The 18,496-nt window shown below is 43.0% G+C and overlaps 3 protein-coding genes across 3 annotated transcripts; 1 reads left to right on the top strand and 2 right to left on the bottom strand.

Annotated features, from left to right (window-relative positions):
- Window positions 1-1,272: 1,272 nt before the first annotated feature.
- On the bottom strand, window positions 1,273-5,738 carry cln5 (CLN5 lysosomal BMP synthase). The gene is made up of 4 exons (XM_083638878.1): window positions 5,566-5,738; window positions 3,348-3,522; window positions 2,860-3,085; window positions 1,273-2,230 (listed from the first exon to the last, which is right to left on the bottom strand). Exons 1-4 carry the CDS (start codon window positions 5,670-5,672, stop codon window positions 1,743-1,745), a joined length of 996 nt encoding a protein of 331 aa, XP_083495004.1. The 5' UTR covers window positions 5,673-5,738; the 3' UTR covers window positions 1,273-1,742.
- A 524-nt stretch (window positions 5,739-6,262) lies between these two features.
- On the top strand, window positions 6,263-9,099 carry LOC310778202 (glutamine amidotransferase-like class 1 domain-containing protein 3, mitochondrial). The gene is made up of 4 exons (XM_083638562.1): window positions 6,263-6,432; window positions 6,716-6,887; window positions 7,027-7,225; window positions 7,358-9,099. Exons 1-4 carry the CDS (start codon window positions 6,325-6,327, stop codon window positions 7,551-7,553), a joined length of 675 nt encoding a protein of 224 aa, XP_083494688.1. The 5' UTR covers window positions 6,263-6,324; the 3' UTR covers window positions 7,554-9,099.
- Window positions 9,100-9,266: 167 nt separating this feature from the next.
- acod1 (aconitate decarboxylase 1) lies at window positions 9,267-11,656 on the bottom strand (the record flags this gene model as incomplete). The annotated part of the gene is made up of 5 exons (XM_083638206.1): window positions 9,267-10,197; window positions 10,348-10,547; window positions 10,647-10,736; window positions 11,276-11,437; window positions 11,645-11,656. The coding sequence occupies 5 exons, from the start codon at window positions 11,654-11,656 to the stop codon at window positions 9,267-9,269; spliced, it is 1,395 nt and encodes a 464-aa protein (XP_083494332.1).
- Between the last annotated feature and the right edge of the window lie 6,840 nt (window positions 11,657-18,496).

Raw genomic sequence — 18,496 nt, 5'->3', positions numbered from 1 at the left:
ATAAATATTTGTATGAAAAAAAATATTTGTAAAAACCCACGTATTTCTGCTTTTCCGAATACCGGATTTCGGCTCCACCCCTAGTTCAAACCTCTAGCAGGTTGTTGGAGGATACTGATTGGCTGTTCAATAAAACAACTAGCAATTAAGCTCAGTAGGTGAGCCCTGGTGGTGCACTGAGTTAAGTGTGTAGTTTACCATCACCATGTAAGCCTCAGTCTCCCCCCCCGCCCACACACACACACATACACACCAGATTTATGTTGATTGACGGCTGAAATGTAACATTTTTTAAACCAGACAGGTCAAACTTTTTACAGCGGGATTTTGGCTTAACTCTGTTCTCTCTCTCTCTCACACTCTCACTCAGAAGAAAGCCAAGCTACCTTCAGGTACCCCACGTATTTCTGCTTTTCCGAATACCGGTTTCGGCTCCACCCCTAGTTCAAACCTCTAGCAGGTTGTTGGAGGATACTGATTGGCTGTTCAATAAAACAACTAATTAAGGACCTGGTTTCAAATCCAGCCTGTGGGCTTTTGTTGCATGTTCCTCTCTCTCTCCCACACCTCTGTGCCTTTCTCTCACAATATGTCTGTCAATAAAGCATAACATGTCTGGGGGGGAAACAACCTAATCTCAAGCAAAATAAATTCCTTGCCGCACGTTTTCAGGAAGAAGCAATTGCAGCAACCAATCAAATGAGTTCGGGATACTAGGAAAACATTTTGATCCAGGAAAGACACCAACACGGTGATGTCAGGAGGTGGTGTGTGGACAGCTAATGCCATCATCAATCAGCATAGGGAGACATGACAAATTCAAATCTTTGTTACAGATATTCTTTCCTCACTTTTTACTCACATAGCACATTAAAATACTCTATTGTTTCAGTTTGTTTCAGCTTTTGTTGTTACTGATGGGGTTGATTGGTCGACACCTATTGTAATGATGGATGGCCCATTACCTGCCTGCCAGCGACCTAGCAGGCAGACCTGCTGCTGAAATAGTTTGACCAATAAGCAGAAACCATTTGCGTGGGGGTGGGTGGATATAAAACATATGGGCTACATAGCAAAACACAATGCAAACTAATGCAAAATAGAAAAGAAAAAACTTTATATGCCCTCCCCTCCTATCTCAAAATAAAATACCTTCCCCAGTAATCAAAATAAAATCGAAATGCCCTACCCCTCCTAAAAATCAGACAGTCCCCTAGTGAAAACTTTCTTTAATATATCAACTATTATAGGAACAATGTTATAAGCCTTTTCAGAAGAGGGAGACAGCTGGGATCACAGTATGAAGCATACTGAAATTACACATTATGCCTGAGTCGGTATAGGCCTCACTTGTAAAAGAGGTTTTAATCTCAATGTGACTTCCTAGTTAAATAACGATTATAGTATAATAAACAAAACTCAAGCTTTAAATTACTTTACACCTTTAGAACAAAAGCATAAGAAAAATGCAACAGGTACAGGAGTAATGTAAGTTTTTGTTCTGTGCACACGAAAAGCCATAACAGCAGAGATGGTCGTAGTGACCTGACATCACTTAGACACATTTATTCAGTGCTTTTTATCCACACAATTGAAATAAAAAGTGTGGGGGGTAAATGGAAAATACTGTTAAAAAAGAATTTCAGCATTTCTTGAACATTTGACTCATTCATGTGCACTGGGAGATCACCGCTTCGGTCACATCCCAGAAGAAAACGCTGCAGTGTAAAGTGGAACAACAGTTAGGGCAAAGGCACTTCCTCATATGTGACACGCACATAGGGAGGTTTCATCGGCAGGTACCAGTACTCAAAGTTGTAGTACAGGTAGAAGCTCTTGTCCAACACAACCTTTTCATAAGCCTCCAACAGACTGACGGCAAAGTCCACATACGACTGGTGGGGCCTGAAGGTGTGGTAAAACCTGCGGATGTCTGCTGCCAGATTCTTCATAGATGGCTGTCCAAATATGGTGCTGTCATTGCCAAGGTAGGTGGGCTCTCCGCTGTACAGGTAGATCTTGGTGTAGTTGGTCTGCGATCGGCTGGACAGTCTGGCCCCCAGCTCGCTCAGTTTCCTGTATGTGCGGTGGACGAACTGGGAGCAGTCGTACGACTCGAACCACACGGTGGCGTTGGGGCCGGGGGCGGAGCGCACCGTCCACGTCTCGTAGTAGATCCCAGTGTCATTGTCGTCCTGGACCCACTGGGCCAGGTCATTGAACTGTTTCCCTGGGGACAGAAGAGGGAACTATTTTAGAAAGGACAATGTATTTTGGAGATCTAGTCCAAGAAGCGTTAATTGAAGTGGGTAAATATGATTCTACCGTTTCCTTGGGTTTGTAGAATAGCAGGTGATGAATGAATGAATGAATGAATTTATTCGACAAAAAAAGAAAAAATACAATACACCAACACAGTTAAACTTATTTTGTGTGTACACCCCCATGTAGAGAAATGTACTTCTCCTGACTTTGCTTCTTAGGTTGGGTTGTTTCAGGTTCGCTACAAATGAATGCACTCATTCATATTTTCCTCTTGGCCTCTATATATGAGGACTGAAACAAGATTTGGTAACGCTTTAGAATACAGCCTGCAATACAGCCCGGGTAACAAGATCTGTACTTACAGGGTAAGTACGGGTTACAAGATGTGAATTTACCCCGTAAGTACAGGGTACCAAATCTGTACTTACAGAGTAAGTACAGGGTACAAGATGTGAATTTAGCCTGTAAGTACAGGGTACCAAATCTGTACTTACAGAGTAAGTACGGGGTACAAGATGTGAATTTACCCTGTAAGTACAGGGTACCAAATCGGGTTTCACGTGATTTCACATGCCAGTTTTGATGTAGACTCACCAGTGATTTCTCCTACTTTCTCCAAGGTGCCATTTTGTGACCAGTGTATGTCATCTATGCCCTCAAAGAAGCAGGCAGCACCCTGGTTGCACCAGAAAGGGGCGTGGATCTCGGGTCTGACGTGAGGGAAGGTGCAGTTGCCCAGTTGAAACAGCTCATACCACTCCATGGTGAAGTTGCTCCCTGTGTCTGAACTGCTGAAACCCACAGCATCATGCATGATGTGCTGTGAACAAAGAGGAAATCATACTTCAACCGGCAGGTGAGTGAGTGAGTGAGTGAGTGTGTGTGTGTGTGTGTGTGTGTGTGTGTGTGTGTGTGTGTGTGTGTGTGTGTGTGTGTGTGTGTGTGTGTGTGTGTGTGTGTGTGTGTGTGTGTGTGTGTGTGTGTGTGTGTGTGCGCGCGCGTGAGAGAGGGAGATACTACTGTACAGCCATGTTTACAGAAATAACACAGCACAGTAGCACTTCCCTTTTCACTGTACTTACAAGTTTGCCGAGCACATCGCCGTACTTGAACTCCCAAACGGGTGCTTGCAGTCGATAAACTGAAACGATGTCTGAGGTCCACATGGAGGGAATTCGTCCATCTCTGTCACCAGTGGGGCAGAAGGGGTACAGGGCTTCACAATAAGAGTCCACATCAGGGCGACCATCAAAACGCCTGTAGATGATATGAGATGCGCAGGTCACTGACTGTGTGCTTGTTACAAATTTGTAATGTAGGCATTCGATTCCTAGGCTCGCACGCTGTGCGGGCTCGCCCACCCTGCAGCTCGCATACACATCGCCCGCAGCTCGGCCTCGCCTGCCCTATTGGCGGCGCACGCACAAGTGTGTGTGTGTGTGTGTGTGTGTGTTGCTCACAACATGTTAATGCCCTTAAGATTACATGCGCACGGGTGTGTGTGTACATGCATGTGGGTGTGTGTGCCCCTTAACACATTGAGTGCCACAGCGCTTCAGTAAAATTGTCTGGAGCCTGTGCCAGATTCACTTCCATTCAGTTGAAAACAGCTATAGAATTTTTTCTATTATGGCTATATTAACGGGGCTGGACTTTAATGAAACATTGAACACTCCTGCTTCTTCCAAAGAAGAAATTTTGTTTCTAGACAGTTCCATTATGAAATTACAGCCTCTCAAAAAAGTGCACTTTCAAGGGTTTTCTGTCGTTTTTTTTTACTTTCCAAGATATAGGCCCTTTTATGAATACCTTTTGCACTCTAATTTCGAGCACATTCACTGACTCTGGCTGGTGTTTTCTGATGTGGTGGCGTGTGGTGTGGTTTCTGTGAAGCCTGTGTGCCACACACCCCTCTCCCTCTCCCCCCCCCCCCCCACCCCCCCCCCCCCCCCTCCCCCCTCTCCCCTCTCCACCTCTGAGCTGCGGGCTCCTCCCACACGCACAGAGTTTGTTTTCTCGTTTTTGCCCCGGACAGATCCCAGCGCCCATCAAGGAAATGATGCGCGCTGGCAAACGCGACTGAACGAAAAGGCTTGGCCGTTCGGCTTCGGATGCTGGCTTTCTAGGAAATCGTGTGGAGATAGATAGAAGCATAAGAGCTCAGTTGTGAGCGCGGATGCAGCCGAGCCCACTCTCCGCTGTAGACAGAGCAATATATACGGCTCTGGCAGAAAGCATGCATCGGTTTCCACTTTCTCCGCTGTCTCCTGTACAAAGTAAAGGATCTGAGGTGGGTGGAGCAGCTCCTGTGACGATGTTTAAGGTGGCGCCGTGTGATCCCTTGAAGGGATTCATGCTCACTGGCTAGGTACGACCTTAAACAGCAGAATTATGGAATAATATGAATTATGATTTTAGGACGTCCACAGACGTCCTTGGCACTCCTCGTTACTTTTTTTTAGGACGTCCACAGACGTCCTTGGCACTCAATGTGTTAAGTTTACATCAGTGCCTGGCTACAATATGCCATCATCAGTGATGTCATAAGATGGTTTTGCTCTGATGACATCATCAGTCTTATGACATCACCGATTACATCATCAGTGATGTCACAATGCCTCCTATGATATCATCAGTGGGACAAAAATTAAAACATTGCCCACTTGCTCCCTTTTATAATAGATAATGATGTAATAATGTAGGGGGGGCGTATATTCTACATTCACCCTCGATAAAGACAAATTACATTGTTTTTCTTTGGGCCACAACAAGAATGCAAAATACTGGCTTATATTTATGTGGCTTTGGAAAACGTCCAAAATACAGGGTTGTTGGGCTCACAGAAATTTATCTTTCTAATCAATGTTGCCATTGATTGGATTGGATTGCCATTTGACACAAAACACAACTTGTTAAATATTAAGCTATCAGACATTTCCTTTTATTTTGTTATCAACAAACAAATATCCCCATTATACTACAGCCCCAGGGATAAAAAATTATCCTGGTCTTTGTATAAATCAATAATACAATGTTCGCTGTTCCCCTTTTCCATAGAAGCAGAGTGAGTGAGAAGAGGGAGTGACGCCAACAGAAGTCCAAAATGCGTGACTCACGTAGCTAGTGTGTGTCTTAAGTTGTTTTTACGTTTCTTATTCTTCTGCCAAGCATAGTCCTTTGGGTTCTTTAGTAGGCTAGATTTTTGGTTGACGCATCGATTTTTCAATCACAAGTGTGTTGGAGGGCGGAGCTCCTGCATAATGAGTGTGTCAACAAGGCAACTTTCTGCTCCATACATACCTGTACGGGACGGGCCACTGTTGCCCTCGGTAGACACTCCTGCCGCCGTGTGCAGCAACATGGAGAAAGAGGTATAACCAGAGAGCAGCCTCCACATCGCGTCTCATGTTAGAGCCGACTGCAACCAAACTTTCAACCGCTGAAGTCAGGAGACATCTTCATTTGCCCACCGCTGTATTACTTCCTTATTACTGCCGTGACGATGTGGTCACATGGTTTTGTTGATTATATTATGAAATCACATGATTGTCTTTTGAGGCGATAATTGAAGACATTACAAAGCACGTGTCGTGTCCACTCTATTTGAAAGCTGGTATAGCCTTACAAAAATGAGTTTGGCTGTTTTAGAACTTTTGCCCACAAAAACACTGAAGGGTTGAATTACCTTTATTATTAGACACATTTAATCATGTTTAATGATAATAAAAAGGGGTTCTTGCGTGTACACTACAGTTGTTGGGATGAAACATTATAAATGCAGTTGGTCGGCAGAGTGCCGTTAGTAGTCTCACGTGGTCAGGCACAGACCCAACGAGACAGCTGCCGTTTAGCCCAAGTGGCCAACAGTTGGTGTGGCTATGCATCATCCAGCCCAGCAGAGGGCGCCCTAGGCTAATAGACCCTGTCTGAAAACCTCTCGCATCAGTTACTTCGGCCATGCTCACCTCTGCTGCACTTGTCTTGTAGTTCAGCCAAAGTGAGCCAAAGAGGCTCAGCTTCAAAAGAGTATAATATTAATCGATAGTCGATAACATCGCAATGGCTAAGCGCGTCGCTGTGGTGCTGGCAGGCTGCGGTGTTTTTGATGGCAGCGAAATTCACGAGGCCTCCGCAGTTTTGGTCCACCTTAGCAGGGGCGGTGCAAGTGTAAGTTTCATACACTTCATTCACTCATAACTTATGCATGTGAGTGTGTTGGGGGGGCGGTGGGGGTATGTGTGTGTGTGTGTGTGTGTGTGTGTGTGTGTGTGTGTGTGTGTGTGTGTGTGTGTGTGTGTGTGTGTGTGTGTGTGTGTGTGAGTGAGTGTGAGAGAGAGAGATGGGATGCCTGCCTGGTGGTATAATTTTAAATCAGCTGGTGTCCAGATTTGCTTTATTTTCGAAATGAAAATCCTCATCATCATCACCCTTGCATTATTGTTAATCCCAGGTGAAGATGTTCGCCCCCAACATTACCCAGATGCATGTGGTGGATCACCTGAAAGGCGCTCCATGTGAGGAGATACGGAATGTGTTGGTGGAGAGTGCAAGGCTAGCGCGTGGCGAAATCCAGGACCTGTCTGAACTCAGTGTCAAAGACTATGACGCTATTGTTTTCCCAGGTTTGGTCTGGGACAAGGCTCCTATATCAGCACTACAGTAGCCTAGATCTCACTGTCTTGTGTTGTACTTCATTCATTCATTCATTTAGATAGACAGACAGGTCTTTGCCTGATCTCTCCACTGTGCTGTGTCATTCAGGTGGCTTTGGGGCAGCTAAGAACCTGTGTACATGGGCGGTGCAGGGAAAGGACTGCTCCGTTAACGAGGAGGTCAAGGCCACACTGCAGGCGTTCCATGCCGAGGGCAAACCCATCGGCCTCTGCTGTATCTCACCTGTTCTGGCTGCCAAGGTGTTTCCTGGGTGTGAGGTCACTGTGGGCCTGGAGAAGGATGACAAGTGCGTCTCACCTACTTAAACACCTAAACATCTGCCTAAAGAGTGAGATGTTTGTTTTCTCGACTCAAACTACCCTCACAGGGATCCAAACAGACCCGTTGAGCAGTGCGATACCTTCTCTCTCCCTCTCAGGTACCCGAATACTGCTGGCACCGCAGAGGCCATCACCCAGCTGGGCTGCAAGCACGTGAGCAAGGGCGTCGGCGAGAGCCACGTAGACGAGAAGAACAAGCTGGTCACCACCTGCGCCTTCATGTGCAACGCCCCACTCCACGAGATATTTGATGGGATTGGAGCCATGGTGCAGGATGTGCTGAAACTCGCTTGATTCTCTCTAGAGACTCAAAGCAAAGCTTAACACGCTCTACTGTAAATGTCTACTGAGCTGTAGAGATGTTGAAGAGGTTCTTATTTGGAGTAGTGTTACAATAATTCCTTGTTGGAAAACAGCATTATACTCAAAATGTATTTATTGGGTATTGTGTAGATACCTGGCTGCCTGCCAAGGAATATTCTCCATTTAACTCCATTATATTCTGAGGCAAAAGAATCAGCAGTTCCTGATGCCAATGTTGATAGATACTGTTTCTCCCCCTCCCATTTTCTCCCCAATTGTACTTGGCCAATTCCCCCTGCTGTCCCGGTCGTTGCTCCACCCCCTCTGCCGATCTGGGGAGAGTTGTAGACTAGCACATGCTTCCTCCGATACATGTGCAGTCACCAGCCACTTCTTTTTACCTGACAGCGAGGGGTTTCACCGTCAGGACTAGGGATGTTCATTTTGAAAAATTTCCATAATCGAAAATCGGGAAAATTAACGATCAATTATCAATTAATCGATTATCGATAGCGTAATAATAATAATAATAATATATATTATTTTTTTTACTCTGGTCTGGTAATAACGTTGCGCGTTCTCGGCCAGCTATAATGGCGATCCCGCTGTGTAGTAAGAATATCAGACACTAGCGCTGTGGCCAGGTAAACAAACATGTTACATGTCAGGTTCCAGCTTAGCTGACAGCACAAGAGTCAAATCAACAGGCCTGAGCCTCACTGAGGTCCGCAGACCGCTGGGTGCGTTTGTTTGTGTCCCCGGCGCATGCCGGTGTGAATTCCCCATGTTTAAAACAGTTTTGTTGGTACAAAGGCCCATGCCCAGCCAGAAAACTAGAGACTATATGAAGCTCCACCTCACGTTAGTCGGCTGTGCAATGGAGTGGGGCGAGGAGGAACGAATTCCACCCAAACCTAATCCGCAATTTTTTTTTTTTATTTTTTTTTATAATAACAATAATCGATCCAAATTCCACATGATCGATTCAATTCCTTAACAATCAATTATCGATTTTCGATAATTGATGAACATCCCTAGTCAGGACGTAGCACGTGGGAGGATCACACTATTCCCACCAGTTCCCCTCCCCCCCGAACAGGCGCCCCCCGACTGACCAGAGGAGGCACTAGTGCAGCGACCAGGACACATACCCCTAATCCGGCTTCCCACCTGCAGACACGGCCAATTGTACCTGTATGGACAGCCGACCAAGCCGAAGGTAACACCAGGTCCGACCTGCAACCCTTGTGTTGGTAGGCTGGGAATCTTACCACTACACTACCTGGATGCCGGTTGATGTAATTTTTTTGACATCTTAAAAAAAAAAGACTAACGGAGACAAATTGACAAAATTCACAAATTGGTTTCAAGTCAGGTTTATTTGTATAGCCCTAATTCACAAGCATGTCTCAGAGGACTTCACAGAAAATATGTCTAGCTAATTCTAGCTGACACAACAGTAGCAATTACAGTAGTAATAATAATACATTGAACAATCATATGATAGAGAAATATAGAAATATAGAATAAAATGCCATTATGCAACATGTTTTTGTCATCCTTGTGGATTCTGTGTATGACAGTTAATATTGAGACACTCCACAAGACATTCACAGAAAAATAACACACATGCCACGATGGTTTCAAAGAATACCCTATATTTACAAAATCCAGATGGTTAATGTCGGTACAAATTATGACCATTTAGAGATTGCCTGTCATTTTCATATATGAACCCAAGCTTGCGCACTCTCTGTTTCTCTCTATGTTTCCTATCACATCGATTGCCCCCTCCACTCCCTCTGAGGACAACGCCCTGGAGGCATTGGCCCTGAACTTCTCCACCAGGTCCTTTTGGCTCAATGGCTTCCTCCAGTGGCCATAAAAGGTGTCACATCTGGCAGAGTAACACTGACCCTGTTTTGTCTCTATCACCACCTCACAGTACATCTTCTCGAAGCTGGGGTGGTTGTCTTTCGGGCTCTCCACCTTGACTTTGGACAGGAGCTCCTTCAGAGCGGGTCTGTCGATCTGATCTCCAATGAAGGAGCCCACAGTAACTTTGTCGTCCAGCAGGGCAGAGCAGGCGTTGAACTGGAACGAGTGCCTGGCCTGGTGCTCTGAGTTGGGCAAGGGGCAGTTGATGTACTTGGAGAGAGGCACTCGGAGTGTCACCTCCCTGATCTGGCTGAGGTCAAAGTTCCCAACTCCGCTTGTAAGCTTTGCACGGGCCGCCAACGCCGCGTCCACAACCCAGTGCATCCCCAAATGAGCGGGGAATCGCTTGATGGCCACATCCTGATCTTCCAGAATCCATTTGAAGCCACCAGTAGCGAACTCTGCCAATGCCGCGGGGGTGTAGTCCGTGTAGAAAACCCCAAACCCGCTCTCCAGATCCAGGATGCCCGGATTCCCCTCCAGCCCCATGCAGGCCAGCTGGGCAGCCTCCAGGCCTCGCCGAGCAGCATTCCCGACGTGAAGAGGTTTGCTCTGGGTGGCAGCGTTGGCCAAGGGGGCACCGGCGGAAGAGGCTGCGATAGCCAGGGCATGGGCACACTGGGCCGGGGACAAACCCAGGAGCTTGGCTGAGGCTGCAGCACTGCCCATCACCCCGACAACAGAAGGAGGGTGGAATCTGACAGTGTTGGGAAACAAGTGATCAAAACCTTATTTTAATTCACAGAGGAAAATTAAAATATCTCTGGTGCACATTAACTTGTAGAAAATGGTTCCATCAGCCCCAAATCAGTGTGGTGTAGTAGGCTGTTACCAACAAAAGTTTCACCTTGTAGGGATGTTGTAGGCCTCCCTGGAGAACCTCAGGAGTCTGCCCTGCACCTCGATGCCAACGTTGAAGGCCAACAGCAGGTCCAGGCCAGAGGGCCAGCTGGGCAGAGCCTCTGCCAGGGCCAGCAGGGCAGGGAGCACTGCCCCAGAGGGGTGCGTAGCAGGGTGCCAGGTGTCGTCAAAATCCATGGAGTGGACCTGACAGCCAATAGAGGGAATGAGAGGTCAAAGCAGATCAAGCTGAAAGACTTACCACATAGGTGATCTAATACGATGCATTCATTCGGCCAAGCTTACCGCTATGCCATTGACGAAGGCAGCATACTGAGGAGGAAGAGTTATCCCTGATTTGCCCCAAACGCTGCTCTTCTCATCTGATTTGTACCGCTGTAATCAGACACCGTTGTTAACATGAGACTGATCAGGATGGATGGACACATGGATGTAGAGGTGAACTTCAGAGAGATATGGAACAACAGATATGGTGATGAAAATACTAGTTTGCATATAAGCAGACATAGGCTACGCCTACCAGTGAAAAAGTTTGCATACATCTCACAGAATGTACTTTATTTTTCATTCTCTTAAAGCCATTTTGATCGAAAGGGCTATGCTTAATATTGTAAATGCTTGAAATTAGTTTCTTCGACAAATATAAATTATGTTGAATCTTTTTCCAAAGCCTCTGCCTTTACTTTAGATAATCTAAAATATAAGATAGTTTTGATTTTCTTTGACATTTTTTTGTCACTGCATAATTTCTTGTGTTATTTCAGTTTGAATGTCTATTAAAAAATTATAAAATGCAGAAAATAGTAAAAAAAACTTTTGACTGGTAGTGGTAGTGTACTTTAATATGTTTAACTATGTTGCAGTATTACAGTTTCCCCCCAGTCTAGTCGAGCAGTTTACAGTAGGCTACCTACCTGGCTGTACTGGAGGGCTTTGTTGAAGACAGCTGTTGTGGTTCCGAGCAGCCCAACACCCAGGGTGTCCAACATCATCCTTTTGCTCCTGTAAATGAGCCCATCTGTCAGGTGGGTGGGGTTGAAGGTGCAGATAGCTGCTCCAAAGCTCTCGGTAATACCCTAAAAATGTGAGACAAGGCAAGTAAGTCCAAACGTCACTAGACACAGGCTGTTGCCAAGGCTCCTAACCAGGCTTAAAGCATAGTGTATAATGGATGTCTATTGATCTTCAAACACGTGCTCCACATAAGTCCCTGGGTTATATCTCACAGGCTTCAAACTGTGAGTCAAATGAAATATGCATGTATGAAAGGGATCGGCCATTACCTTGCGTAGCATTGTTGTCTCTCTCAACAATCTCTTGTAGTGAAACCAACCACATGAAGGCCCTTTTATTGCTCCTCACACTGTGTGAAGGGCAGGCTGGTCTAACTTTCCAGAATGGCCAAATGGACCGATGATGAGAAGTAGCAACTTTAAGTTTCACAATGACTGCACTTTATCTTGAGGTCATTTTTCCTCACACTCACTGTCTAATGGAAAATCTACAGAATCTCCTGTTTTTGCTAATTACAGTGGCATCCGCTTTGTGATCACGGTTATAGTGATCAAAAAGCTTGGTCCCAAATCACTTCTAATAACTCCTAAATAATTTACTTATAGTGATCGGTACTCTACTTACAGTGATCATTTTCGACCATGTCACACCTGAGAACAATGGAAAAAATGTTTAAAACTATAGTAATTTTATTATTTTTTAATTACAAATTGCAAAAAAATTATCTAACGAGATACAGCCGTGATACTTGGTGCATGTCTCTCTGTATATGTAGAGATCGCGGCATCTCTGTCTGTCTATGCAAGACCGCTGTGTTTGAAACAGCTGGAGGCTCACTGTATGGATTTGTAAAGTCAATAACATTCAGTAAATAGTGAAGCTGTCCGTTTCTTTACTTTATATCATGTCATAAATATACAAATGTCAATTAGATGGTAATATGCATGCAAAATATATATTTTTTGTTTTGTTATAATGATCATCCGCTTATAGTGATCAATTTGACCCATCCCAAAGTGATCACTATACGAGGAGTGTACTGTATTAGTATTATGATTATTATTATTGTTGTTATTGTTATTATTATGTTTCACAACAATTTCAGCATGGAATACAGACAACTTCAGTATTCTTGGATGTGGTAGAAAAAAAACTGATGGTTGTAGTTAAGAAAACAGGAGTTAATTTAGATGAAATAAAGAATATGAGCTGCATTTCCGTGCCTACTACTAAAAATGCACACCATCCCATGCATTGTTAGGTTTCCATTACTTACAAGACATAGTGAGAATATACTAGCTAACAGGACTGCTTTGAACCGAAAACCTAACAAGAAACTAAACAATCATGCCACTGACCTTTCGCAACCACAGCTTTGTGACACACAGGAATTCAGCTGCCCGCAATGAGCAGTAGGGAGTTTTTAAGGGGGAAATGAGACACTGCAAGCAAACCCACATAAAAAAGCACATGACAGGCAGTGTGGTCTGACTTCAAATTATCCCAGTGTTTACTTGAAACTTGCTCTTTTCCACCTCTGTCCTCTTCTCTATAATGTAGTTCCTGTTTCATGCTGTTCTTTCTATCTATCTTATCTTATTTTGATTGTCAAATAAAAGCACTGAAACGGTTTTAAAGGTTCTATATAGTAGTGGTAATACTGTAATAATAATAAGTCTATACTACTAATACCACTGTAATAGCCTACTAATAGTAACAATAATACACATTTTTACTTTATTGTATTTTATTGTTAATTAATTGTATGCATATGGTTGCTTATTTCAGTTGAATTTATTGTGAAGTACTTTGGTTATGTGCTATACAAATAAGGTTTATTATGATTAGTAGGCTATTAGTGTTATTGCGTAGCGAAGAAGGAGCAATGCTGTAGCCTATCCTATGTCAGTGGTTCTCAAAGTGTGGTCCGGGGACCCCCAGGGGTCCTTGGGGGACGGGGGGGAGTTCCAGGGGGTCCCCAACAAAAAGGGTTATAATCTATTTTCACTAGAATTCCAACCATAAGTACCACAATGACAGAAAGACTATTTTGGTCATGGGTTGTATACACAAAGTTTCTGTAATAAAACTGAGCACCTGAGCCCGGTGCACTATAGTTTTAGTGAATACATTTTTGTTTTAAATTTTACTTTGGTGTATGACTCCCCCTCATGTTACAACCCGGCTCAAGGCAGGAACAAATGAGTCATACACCAAAGTAAAAGTTAAAACAAAAATGATAAATAAAACTAATGGAATAACTAGAGTGGGAAAATCTTATCGAATGGGGTTCTGTGGTCCAATTTGTGTCAGTTTAGGGCTCCTTGATGTGAAAAAAGTTTGAGAACCACTGGCCTATGTGACATGCTGGCCAAGCTGATTTGATCCCATCTACTGGCAGCTCTGGTTTCCTCTGATTGAAATTGAATGCAGACTGAGTTCCCCAATAGTATGCATTTCCATCACAGTTGCAGTAGGTGTCACTCTTTCCATGTTGTCTATCTAACCATATCTACATTTTGAACTGGAGAATCTGACTATAACTCGGAAGGAACTAAGGATGTGGCTTTATTATTATTATTATGGGATTTGACAAAATTGCCAACATCATCATTAACTGCTTCAGATGGCACATTTACATTTGGGCTAACCGGGTATGAAGAGACTTGTTTTAGCTGCTTGATAAGGTGGTAACACTTTACAATAATGTACACAAATAATGTAGTAGTTACTAGTAAACTAATCATTAACTAATAGTTAGTTAATGAGTAGCTAATGAATAATTCGTCATTAGTCAATCACTAGTTAATCATAGTTAATGAGTAGGTAGTCATTAGTTAATGATTAGTATCCAAGTTCCTGAGTAGAGTAGTTAATCATTACTTAATGATTACTAAATGTCAGCTCGTGAATATAGTAGTTAATCATTAGTTACTGATTAGTCGTCAATTCCTGAATAGATGGTTAATGATTAGTAGCCTAAATGTGAGTTTGTGAATATATAGAGTAGTTAATCATTAGTTAATGATTATTTTGTAGGTATATCAAAGCTGTTCACACAAGAGTGACTCATTCATTATTACTTAACACCACTTACCTTTATCGTTCCCCCCTTAAGTGCTGCTCCAGAGTTGTTACTTACCGAATCATTACTTACTTATTACCTGACCATTAGTTATTCTTTTTGTGTACCCTAATGTAAAGTGATGCATCATACTGTAGTCAACAGTGTTGGGGATTAGTGAACTACATGTAATTGACCTATGTAGTTTAAATACATTTTGTAGTAGCTTGCTGGTAGTTCAACTACATTCATATTTGCGTAGTGAGTCAAGTAGTTAAACTACTTTTTGGTAATTTTGGTGTAGTTTAACTACTCAGACTACAAACTACAATGTTGGGCAATATTTCAATTTGGGGGATTGGGGGAGGCTAGACCAATCTGTGGGGGTGCTAAGAAAATAGTTGATTTTCATGACTTCAAAGTTACTTTATAATGAAGTCCCCCCCGCCGCCCGCCCCCAAATGAAACCAGATACGGCATGCAGCACATTAGCCGTCATTCAAAATAAATGTTGTTTTTAAATTAATTTGGCCAAAGAATATAAAATATATAGCTATACTACAAGTGACCACAAGGCAATGGCAGAAACTTTCACATGCAAAGGTTTAGGCATCAGGAGTGATTGGTTAGGTTTAGGCATGATGAGTGATGATTGGTTAGGTTTAGGCATGATGAGTGATGATTGGTTAGTTTTTGGGATGAGGAGTGATGATTGGATAGGTTAATATCAGGATAAGAAGAAGTCCACAATTGAAACAAGCCTTTTGATTGATTGGTTGATTGATTGAATTTATTTGATAATTGATGAAAAGATACATATACAACTGCCCAGCAAGAAAACATACAGTACATTTAAAAAATCATCGAGGTTGAGAACACAATAAAACATGCTATCCTTTGGATCTTTTATTGTCTCTATATCCATGAATAAAGTCAATCAAAAGGTTTATTTTCATTGTGGACTTTTTAAAGATTTAAAGCCCTGAGAAAACCTCCCTTCAGAAGTCTGGCCTGGTGGCACAGAGAGTTGGCTTGCTGCCTAGTATTATTGAGACCTCAGTCACGTATGAGGTCGTGGGTTTGATCCTCAGTCACTTGTGAATGTCGACAGCCAGATGAAAGAGTCATTTAAAGCCCTGAGGAAACCTGCATTAAGATGGCAGGTGGCACAGAGAGCTGGCCTGCTGCCCTGCATCATTGAGGCCTCAGTCACCCTTGAGGTCGTGGGTTTGACCCTCAGTCATTTTTGAATGGTGACAGCCAGAGGAAAGACAAAAGTCCCCAGAGAAGAGTTGTGAGTATGAACCATGAACATCACACACATGGACTTAGACTTAGACTCTTAGATCACCTTACTAAGTTAACTAGAAGCCCAATTATATTGAGCTCAAATTGTCCAACAATAGAGGAGAAACACAGCAGCAGTGGCAGTGTCTTGGTGACACTATGATATGATATGATATGATATATGATATACATATATATGAGGATGTCCACATATCTTTGGGTAGGAAAAAGATTTGTATTTAAATAAAAGTGGCAAAAGGCATACAGTAACAACCCATTTTTTGTTTTTATTACACTTCTAATTAATTGAAGATATAAAACATTTTGGAGGATTGTTTCTGATTGGCTGTTTGCGAGTTTGGAAATGTTTTTGGTCCCACATTGTGAGATTTGTGATGATTCTGGTCAGTAATGATGTCACTGATGATGTCATAAGGTCCATGACATCATCAGTGATGTCACTCGAGCTAGTGCGAACTTGTGATGTCATCAGTGATGCGAAGTTGGGCAATTGTGTGCTGCACATGCCAATAGACCCTTCTCACGGGGGCCATTTTGTGTCGAGAAGCCAGGGTAAACACAGGTGCAAGCAAAACACTAATGAGGGTTTCCAAATTCCAATCATGGAAGTTGGAAACCCTCATTAGTGTTTTGCTTGCACCTGTGTTTACCCTGGCTTCTCGACACAAAATGGCCCCCGTGAGAAGGGTCTATAGAGCAGGCGAGGCGACGCAGATACAGCAGCCGAGCTGCGGGGCTGGAACGTCTAAAACAATCTCAATAAGACTGCATGATTCTCAGTTTCTAAATTCAAAGCTACTGCAATCATTTGGACCTTGATTTATCTTACATTGTTTCATGTAGGCTAATGGTAAGTTTTGTAAATCTCAAGCTGTCATCAGTATTTTGAAACCAGCAGTGGGAGGAGAGACTCCCCTGTCACTCACCTGAGTACAGGGGAGGAGCTGAAGAGGAGCTTATAAGAGCTGGGTGTGCTCCCTCATTCCCCTTTGTCTGCCACCATTTTGCAGCACCAGAACAAGAAGCAATGTTTGCATCATTTTCTTATACCTGAATCTGTAAAGACCGCACGGTGATGCCCACCAGCCCTGTCTGAAGTTGGAGACCAGTGTGAAACCTGTGCAGTTTATTTTGACCTTAATTTAGTGGATGCATAACAAATAAAATCATCCATCCATTCAACCTACTGCCAAACCTACTCCAAAATAAAAGGTTAAACGGCCCTTGGATCCTTGTGTTTTAATGTGCACACCAGTCAGAGGCTCTCTGATCCATCCACACAGTTTCCACAACCATCATCTTTGAAAGTCAATTATCCCAACAATCACATGGGCATTTTTCCCATGTGTTTGCATACCATCAAGGTCCAATTTGTAAAATTCCTCCACAATAATAACAACACAAAGTCACAAAGTTTTGGTACAACTGTTGCTCAAAGATTGTTTAAATAATCTCACTGCATCCATCTTTAAGTCAGCGGGCCAAACTTGATAGAATAACACTGTGTTTATCTTATGGGATTTAGATTGCATAGAGATAAGCACTGTGCCTATCTCTATGGGATTTAGATTGCATAGAGATGAAAGGATATATTACTCAGGGAACCCAGGTTTCCTGAGGAAGACTTCTCACCCTCATCAATTCCATTACCTAATCCAGCGCAGCTGTTGTGGATTACCACTTTAAGACACTTAGTTAGCACCACCTGGGTGTGATTGTTCAGGTGTGGCTGGTTGAACTTTTCACAGTGCACTATGAAAAGTTCGATCTGTCTGGTTTAACTTTTTACAGTGGGCTATTCAGCAAAACCTCTCTCTCTCTCTCCTTATCACTCTCTATGTCTCTCACCCAATTTCAGCTCTCTTACCCAATTTCAGCTGTAAAACAACATACATCTGTCAAAAAAGTATACAATGGCTGAAAATATCTTTTATAAATTATGGATGGAAGACGAAAAAGCACAAGTTAAAGGAAAATAACATAAAGAATGTGATGAAAGCACCTGACTTAAGTGTAAATATAATTTAACTTAATTTATTATTTAGTGTTATTTAAAAAAAACTTATATTATTTACCGTATTTATTATTATTATTATTATTACTCTAATTAGAAGTGCAATAAAAACTAAAAGAAGATTGTTACGCCTATTTCCACTTTTATTCAAATACAAATAACTTTGCTGCCTCAAAAAGGACAGATGAAAGTCCAGTCTGTGCACATCCCAGGTTAGAACTCACAACCTCTCTCTCTGAAGGCAGCTGACATACACAGTGAACCTCAAAGGCACTGTCACTGATGCTGTATTTCTCTCTATATGACTTTTGAAGTGGCTGGCTATAGGTCAAAAGGATATATTTTAGCTTTTAGTCAATTTAGAAATAGTTAAGCAGCTAATCTGTGGGCACTTTCTTCTCTTTCCTCTGGCTGTCCATTCAAAACTGACTGAGACTCAAACCCACGACCTCAAAAGCAATTGAGGGCTTAATTCTGCTGGGCAGGAAGCTAACGCGCTGTACCACCAGATCAGACCTCTTTTCAGACCTCTCTTTTTTTTTGTGCCCTCAGTCAGGCCACTCACTGAACAGCAGGCCAGGCGCCGCCTACTGGTTTACTAGTGGTTTTATTACTTTATTCAGGGTTAAAGTGGGTGCATCTCATTGTAAAATTGGACTCGGCCCAAATTGGGCTTCAAACGGCCCAAACCTGTCTTCAACTGGCCCAAATCTGGCTTCAACTGGCCCAAATCTC

The sequence above is a fragment of the Poromitra crassiceps genome, assembly GCF_964638095.1.
Source record: "Poromitra crassiceps genome assembly, chromosome: 6".
NCBI lineage: Eukaryota > Metazoa > Chordata > Actinopteri > Beryciformes > Melamphaidae > Poromitra > Poromitra crassiceps.
Note: the sequence above shows the minus strand (reverse complement) of the source record. Positions and strands in the feature narration are given on the sequence as shown.

Bases quoted from the DNA above. Each gene is read 5' to 3' on its own strand.
- cln5 (XM_083638878.1), bottom strand. From the start codon at position 5,672: ATGAGACGCGATGTGGAGGCTGCTCTCTGGTTATACCTCTTTCTCCAT. The intron at 3,523-5,565 runs GTATGTATGGAG...TATCATCTACAG, and splicing joins CAGTGGCCCGTCCCGTACAG to GCGTTTTGATGGTCGCCCTG. The intron at 2,231-2,859 runs GTGAGTCTACAT...TTCTGTCCCCAG, and splicing joins GAAAGTAGGAGAAATCACTG to GGAAACAGTTCAATGACCTG.
- LOC310778202 (XM_083638562.1), top strand. From the start codon at position 6,325: ATGGCTAAGCGCGTCGCTGTGGTGCTGGCAGGCTGCGGTGTTTTTGAT. The intron at 6,888-7,026 runs GTTTGGTCTGGG...TGTGTCATTCAG, and splicing joins TGACGCTATTGTTTTCCCAG to GTGGCTTTGGGGCAGCTAAG. The intron at 7,226-7,357 runs GTGCGTCTCACC...TCTCCCTCTCAG, and splicing joins GGCCTGGAGAAGGATGACAA to GTACCCGAATACTGCTGGCA.